The following is a 7,983-nucleotide window of genomic DNA, read 5'->3' as shown; positions in this document are numbered from 1 at the left end:
GGTTGCCCAGAGAGGTAGTGGAGGCCCCATCCCTGGAAACATTCAAGGCCAGGTTGGACTGGGCTCTGAGCAACCTGATCTAGTTAGCAGTGTCCCTGCTCACTGCAGGGGGGTTGGACTAGATGACCTCTAGGGGTCCCTTCCAACCCAAAACATTCAATCATAGAATTGATTCTATGATTCTATGATTCTATGATAAGACTATCTCTTAGTCTATGAAACCTTACCAGCATCTTTGCTATCACTTACTTTAGCTTGCGTAAGTCATAAAAATGAAACTTGGCTGGACTGCTAAACAAAACATCACTTTGTTTCCAAGTTAAATATAATTGATACATCAATACTGCTATAAAAGTGTCTGGGAATACTCTCAGTCCTACTAAGATATAATTCTTATTATTGCCAGGAGAATATTCATTACCTGAAGATGTATTACCTTATCTGGGAATGATTTATAGTTAATATATTTAATACCTGAATATGAACAATACCTGATTACACAAGAATTATGCTCCCGAAAAAAAAATTCAAACTGTCCTGGAGAAATTCCAGAATATTTATCATTTTTGCTCTGGACGGGTCCATATGGGATTCTGTGGCAGAGTAAATGTGAAAAGACATCCTGTTCAGAAAGCACGCAGCCAATTGGATAGCACTTGTGTCAGGATGCCATATGTTATTCTGGGATAATAGATTGCCATTGAGAGAGTGAACAAAGAAGTGTCTTACTGCGGCTGCTTTTGCTGTTACTGTACTGATCTTAAATGGAAGACAATTGTATATTTGGGAGTTAGTGATCCACATAGCAGTTAACCTGAGTAGGTGCAGGCCTGTGCTGTGCTATGTTGTGCTGCACGTAGCACTTGGCTTTCAGGCCTGTGTTGTGCTGCACATATTCCTTGACTACAAAGTAAACTTAGCTGGCTAATTATAAAGAAGCCTGTAGGCAGCTCCCACTTGGTAAGGGCAAATACAGCACCTTTGTGTCCTTTCCCTTAATGTAAGGCGTTACATTCTCATGTGAATATCCTTTTGCTTGACAGTGGAAATCAATAGATCAAAAAAACCCAACAAATTTTGAGATCTTTAAAGATCAAAATGCTGGCAAACCTCTTCAGAGAGGGGACCAGCACAGTGTGCTGTGCCCTTATTGGCGGTCCATCCAATATTGCACAACTTGGGGTTCCCACCATCTGAAGGAAGGTAAGATTATCTTATTCTTCCTTTCTGTATTAACTCCAGTAAATGTATTTTCATCAATATGTTATGGAGTCAGAGTGCCTTCTTTACTCTCATCATAACAAGCACTTGCCACCAGGGCATTACAGCTGGGTACCAAACCAGTTGAGTTCAGTTTGTATCTAGCAGTATTCTTTTCACCTCAGCTTTTGTACAAATATATTCAGGAAACTGAAGGAATAGAAAGGCATTTAGCATGTGACCCTGTTTCATAATAAGCCTTTCTCCCTGCTGAAGCAGGTTCATCTTCTGATTTTTATCACTCTCTTTTGCAAAGATTTCATGCTCCCAGTAATTACTTAAAAGGTTAAATACCTCCTATCAGAGACAACATTTCACCTATCTATTGCTGAAACGCTTAACGCACAACAGCACAGAATTGCAAGATACAAAATGCTGTGATTTCAGGGAAGAAGTTGAAAGATAAACAGATTTGCCGCATACCCACAAATCTCTCTCTCTTTGGTCAGATGTTAGCCATGCTGCTAAACTACTAGTACTGTGGTATGACACTAAAGCCAGAATTCCAACTGGGTGAATGTGATTAGTCTCATTGCCAGTGTATTTATGGTGCTCTGAACTCTGACCTGTCTGAACCATATGAAGCTCCAATATTCACACTCCTCTTGGTCATGGTAAGCACCTGAGATATCTATAGGACAAATTCTATGTCTATAATATTCAATGAGGTAAAAAATAGAACATCCATAAATACAACTGAAGGAGAAAACATAGACAAAGAAGAAAAATATGTGTAAGAAGATTCGAGGAAGTAAAACCCCAAAGATTTCTCTCCAACATGTGTTTCCTGGCACCTTGTTTAATTACTCATGCTTAATTAGGTTAAGAATCATGCAGAAGGATGGACAGAATTTGAAGGAGGCAGGAATCCTGGCAAGATTTTCCTGGTCTAGTGGAGTTGCTCCACCTTTCGACTTAACAAATCCTTCTTCATTAAATGCTTTAGTGTTTTAGGAAAATTTCTCCTTTACAATCAGCTAATTGCATCCTGGTACATGCTAGCCAGGCCCCTTACTTGTCCTGGTAGCACAAAACAGCTGGGAGGAAAAAAACCAAGCCTGCCAAATGCACACTGTATTTAGATGTTATTAGATCTCAGAACACAGACTCAGAGATAGGAAGTTTAGTCCACCAGCTAATAGTTAATAACATTAAACCTTTTCCTATTAAGCTTTCTCCAGTTGCTGGGAAACTGCAGATCATTGCAGTTAATGTCTTCTCCTGTGTCAGCAAGAAAAATCATGTTTGCTACAGATCTGCCACTTACAAACATCTGTGCACTTCAGTCTGTTCCTAATGTACACTTATTCATTGATTTGGCAGACACAGTTATATTTCATGGACTTAATCACTAGGTCCCCAAATTGTTCTTAAGTGACACATTAAATGCCCAAATTCTCTTTGTCATCTGTCTTCCAGCCACAGCTTGCTAAGTCCATGAAAGAGACTGTCTCCAAAGTCTGCCTTGATAATTTGCCTGGAGGGCACTCTGGAAAAATTTTGCATGGCAGAAGTCTTCTGGAATTACATTCACTCTTTTGGCACAGAAAAACCAATCATCAGTCACTGATATAAACTGGAACTTTTAGGAATTTAAAGAATTTTTAAAAGATGAATATAAAGTCAGCAAACAAATTTTCCTGGCTTTCAAGTAGAGATCTTATGATTGCCCTAGATTTGGAAAATTTTATCTGTGTTTTAGGACTCTCAACCACTCAGTGCCCATAGGAGAATGCTACTTCTTTATTTCAGCAAAATGCGCCTAGATCTGTGAACGACTTTGTGATATCCCAGAGGAGGATATACCATTGCATCTTTGTAGAGTACAATACCCTTATACTTGTAGAGTACAAGAATATCTGTATTTTGAGCAATGATTATGACTGATTTGTACCCACTATTTAATTCCTGAAGCATAGGTAAAGAACACCTTCATCTGCTGCCGCCCCCCCCCCCCCCCCCATGAAGTGATGTGAGGAGTCTGATTTCTCCCACCGACACCTCTTGGTGGTCTTTGGTTAACTTGAAGCTGAGGAGCTAAGCGGAGTATGTAGAACTGTCTTGGAACAGCTCTATTACCCAAGAACAGCTTTACTAAATTCAACAAAAGGTCTACCTATCACAGTATCTTGTACTTAAATAGCCAAGAGCAAATACCTAAGAAAAATATGTGAGGAGGGCAAGTGCTTATCGTACTCTCACATATTCTCTCAGCCTAAGTAATTTTCTCACTCAAAGATAGCCAGCTTCTCAACTAGACATGACTCTGTTTAACCTCATCTTTAATAACCTCTTAGGAAAATTCAGCAAACCTCTTCAGTAACCCTCAAATTGATTTCTCTTTTGTTAACTTTTCTAGTCTCCCTTGTGACCAATATACATTTTCAGCACCAACACGCCCACTTGCAAAAAAATTTATAGCTTCTACCCATTGCACATTTGAAGAAATACTTAATTGGCTTGTTTGTAATCTGACTTTCATCAGCTTCATTTGATATTCTTTCAGGTTTTGTATTGAAAGAGACTATGAACTGTTTCTACCCTCTTCATAACAATTGTGATTTTCAAACTCGGAGTCACAATCAACTCTTTTCCACAATGAATTGTCCTGTCTGCCTTACAGAAAACCTTGCCCCTTCTCTGAATTTCTTTTAGCGTAATTATGTTCTTTCTGAGATAGAAGCACAAAAATTATACTCAGTATTCAGCAGGCAAGTGAACCATGCATTTATGCAATAACCCTGTTTTGTTCTCTATTCTCCTCCAGATAATGCCTCATTTTCATTTTCTTTATTGGTCACTACTGAGCACTGAGCTGACATTTTCATTGAACTATCAATCATCACTCTAAGGTCTTGATACCAAACAGTAATGATCAGCTCAGACCCATTTTTTTATATGTAAAGTCAGAAATATTTTCCCCTACACATATCACTTCCCATCATTTACACTGAATACTTATAAAAACCTGCCATTTTACTGCTGAGTTCCTAAAGTCCAACAAACCTCATCACATCACTGCTTACTCTCTTTACTAATTTGTTTATGATTATGCTGAACAGCAAAATCCCAGAAGGTTTTTTTTCCCCCCAATCTGAAGAAAGATTGATTTATCCTTCATTCTTTCAACCAAAGTTTAATGAGACTTAGTTGAAAAATTTAGTTTAATTTTTTTGCTCTACTCTTGGATTTTTTGATCTGGAGCTATGTCTTTTGATTTAGTGCTTGGATCTTCTCTTACATCTGTGTGTACCTTTTACTGATATCTTCCCATAAACATCCAATGCTATCAATTCCACATTCTGCAAATCTGCAAGTATTTTGTTAGCACCAATTTGTTCTTTACACCACTCTCAATCTATCAGTGATATCAACAGCTGCACTGGGATGGTTTCAGTATGCTTTAGATTTTCTACTCTTTCACCCCATACATTTCCAATGTTTGTTTTCTATAGGGAACCATCCGATTTTGCTGTTGCTGCTGTTGTTAGTATGCTAGTACTTCATCAGTGCCTAGATGTCTCCAATTTGCCCTCTGAGCAGCAAGAAATTGTTTTTCCAAGTGAATTCTCCTCTAACTTCCTTTTCTGAGACCTTTTCATCTTCTCTCTTTCTACTGAAGTAAAAATATTTTAGGTTTCTGTTTGGACACAGTCCATGACATTCCTGTAAGAGATGTTCACTCACAAGACCATTTTTTCTTTTAGTATCACATCCTTTTTCCCTGCACTGTGTGCTTTAGGTAGGTCACCAACAGCTTCTGTTGCGGTCAGTGAACAAGAGTTATGCCTCATCAATAAACCTTTATTTTTATCGGGTGTTTTGCCATACGTAGTTAAATAGCATTTCTTCATGGCTTCTGGTCTGAGGCTAAAACACTACACTTCATAGCATTTCTTACTTTATTTGCTGTATTCTAAATGGCTTGATCTATTATGATTCTTCCAAAAAGGCTTAGAGATCCGATCCAACTTGTTGGACGGCTAGCTGGCAGATGTGTCACTTGCACATAGTTCACCCTGCAATATGAGTAAGTCCAAGCACAGATAATACAAATGAAATTCAGACGTAGTTACCAGTGCTTTTCTAAGTACCCATATTAAGTTCAGCATAATGTCCCCCATATATCAGCATCAGAAATTCAAACTGTTGCTAGTTTCCAATAACCATCAGTTGTTACGTGAGGCACACTGTCAAATAGATAAAGGTTCAGTCCTTCATAAATACACACTGAAAGTGATCAAAAATGATGATAGTTAAATACCCCTTCCACACAGGCAAAATGCTCAAAATTTCAGTAGCAATGTGTAAATAAAAAAGCTCTAATAAAACTGGTATTCTGGCAACCAAATTTCATTTTGGAAAAGCTAGCATACAAATAAATCCAACTCAGATTTTGCCTCCTGATGGTATCAGTCACGTTCCTAATGCTCTGACTATATGTTTTGCTTCCACTTGTTGACAGCTCTTTGCTATTCTCAACTCTGTTCACAAGCAGCAGCAAGTTCCAAATGTGGGTTACTATCATTATTCTTGTATAAGAAAAGACTTATTATCTTATGAAAATTTACTATAATGACTTCATAACAGCATGTTTATCCAAATATTGAAGTAATGATACAGTTTTTAGTCAATTCTTACTTAAGCAGAACTCAAGTTTATTTAATCAATTTATTTAATCTTGCAAATACATAAAGAAAGCAGATGATAAAATTAGTGAGTAAGCAAAACAAAAAAGCTATCAAGGCAAATAATGGCTATGAAATGTTGCAATGTTTTATACCATTAGTTGTACTCACTTTTCCCTCATCTCTTGGGCTGTCACTTAAATGTACAACTGGCCCAGGGTGAGTCTTTGTGGATCTGCAAGACAAAAATCAATTCAAATCTGTGAATGTTTTTTGTATGAAGAGCTAAATGCTTACCTTAATCTCTAGGTGTGTTAACATGTACCTCCAATGGTTTAAAAGTCATTCTAAAAATCCCAACAGGGGAAGATAACTATCTGAAAGTTATCCATATCTTTTCATGTTCTCCTCTATTTCCTTTTTGCTGTTATAGGCAGATTCTCAACTGTTGACGAATCCCTTCTTCTATTTTTTAAAATCTCACTATTGCTTCTTTTACAGTAGTTTTTCCTCTAATTTCTAAGGCCTTTTTGCCTTTTGTGTTGTCGACTCCTTCTCTTTCTGCCCTCCCTCCTCACTTGCTCAATTTCAAGGCTAATCTGCCAAGGATTTGTGAAGTCTTCACTGGATTAATTTCAATTACTGATAACAAGCCTCACCAAGTTCCAATCTCATTAACAGCAGGGCTTCAGTAATCTCACCTACACTGCTTTATCAGGTAGCTTCTTAGCATTACTGCAGTGGCGTTTCAGAAATGGAGCATCTTGCCTTTGTCTATTCTATAAAGCCTTATGACATCTTCAGACTAACTAATACAGTTACATATACCACAATGCACATTCAGTGAGGCACTTCAGCCATAAGACTCATCCCGTGAGTCTTCATAAGCCTCTGTAAGTATTACTTATTGTTTTTGCTGTCCTTTCTCTTTTTGCAACATGTACCAACAACGTAGTATGCAACTTAGTACAGAGACTGCTGCTTAAGCCATTGCTGACAGCAAATGCAAATCATAGGAGACTGACTGAGTGGACGGATGAAGATTTTTCAACTGTCATCTTTTCTAACCAGACCTTTAGGCCCTGGCAGTCATACAGAGCAAGAAGACAAGCACCAGTCCACAAAGCTTTGAATGACTATACAGAACAGGACCTTTCTTCCATCTAGTTTCTGGGGTCAGGACACTTGTCCCTTAGAATTCAGCTTAGGATCTAGACTTGCATGGCTGGTCTTGTTTTACCAAAGGTCACCCAGAAAAGAAATATGGCAGAGATGGACAGGGCCCATAAAGCAAAGAATTTATCTGGAAGCCATATCTAAAACTACCTAGGCTCCAAGTTGAAAAACAATCTGCAAGAGAATTAAAGAAACAAACCAAAACGAGGTTCTCCAGCCAAACTGCTCAAAGGGTTTTCCTAAATAAACAGTGCTCCTCTTCCTTTGGCTCAAATATTGCACTACAGCAAAACTGGCCTCTTTGTTCTACCAGGTCAGACTCCAAATCAAGATTGAGAGTTGTATGCAAAAATTCCCAGGCAACTGAAACATTATTGTGGAGTAATCCAGATCCTCATAGACTCCCCCTTCCCAAAACAGTATGCTCTGACACTCTTGAAAGCATGCACACTTTCCTCTGGTCTCTATTTTTTGCCTGTAGAAGGTTTTAAATATTTCAGCTATTTGGTCATGCACCAAAGCTAGGCCAAAGCAGGGTGACAAAGACCTTATCTGATATTTACCTCTGAGCTAGAGACAATAAAAAATTACTCCAGACAACCTCAGACCTTCCAAACTATTCCAGGCTGAAGAGAGAGAAAACTTCCAATCACCTAAAGGTCAGACAGCCTTACAAGACTATACCCTACCCCTTCACATATATTTTAACATTACTGCTAGCTGCACACACAAAGCTAGTGGCAATGTGGCAAGCCCCTTCCTTGGTGAACCTTCTCCATGAGATGATCCCATGCCACCATCTTCAGCTTTGGTAGATCATGCTTGTACAGACACCTGCAGCATATTACTTTTCTATGTGAGGTCTCGGTGAGCAAGGCTTCTGCAAGAGCATTTTGCAACATACCCCAGCACAGAAGTG

The 7,983-nt window shown here is 38.5% G+C and overlaps 1 protein-coding gene across 2 annotated transcripts in view; it reads right to left on the bottom strand.

Annotated features, from left to right (window-relative positions):
- STXBP5L (syntaxin binding protein 5 like) overlaps window positions 1-7,983 on the bottom strand; it is a 195,533-nt gene that overhangs the window by 84,295 nt on the left and 103,255 nt on the right. For both annotated transcript variants that reach the window (XM_009639096.2, XM_035894553.1), the window contains exon 6: window positions 6,060-6,123. In XM_009639096.2, coding sequence (XP_009637391.1) covers window positions 6,060-6,123 — 64 coding nt within the window. The remainder of the gene's footprint in view (window positions 1-6,059; window positions 6,124-7,983) is intronic.

The sequence above is a fragment of the Egretta garzetta genome, unplaced genomic scaffold (genome assembly GCF_000687185.1).
Source record: "Egretta garzetta isolate BGI_Z169 unplaced genomic scaffold, ASM68718v1 scaffold85, whole genome shotgun sequence".
Classification (NCBI taxonomy): domain Eukaryota; kingdom Metazoa; phylum Chordata; class Aves; order Pelecaniformes; family Ardeidae; genus Egretta; species Egretta garzetta.
Note: the sequence above shows the minus strand (reverse complement) of the source record. Positions and strands in the feature narration are given on the sequence as shown.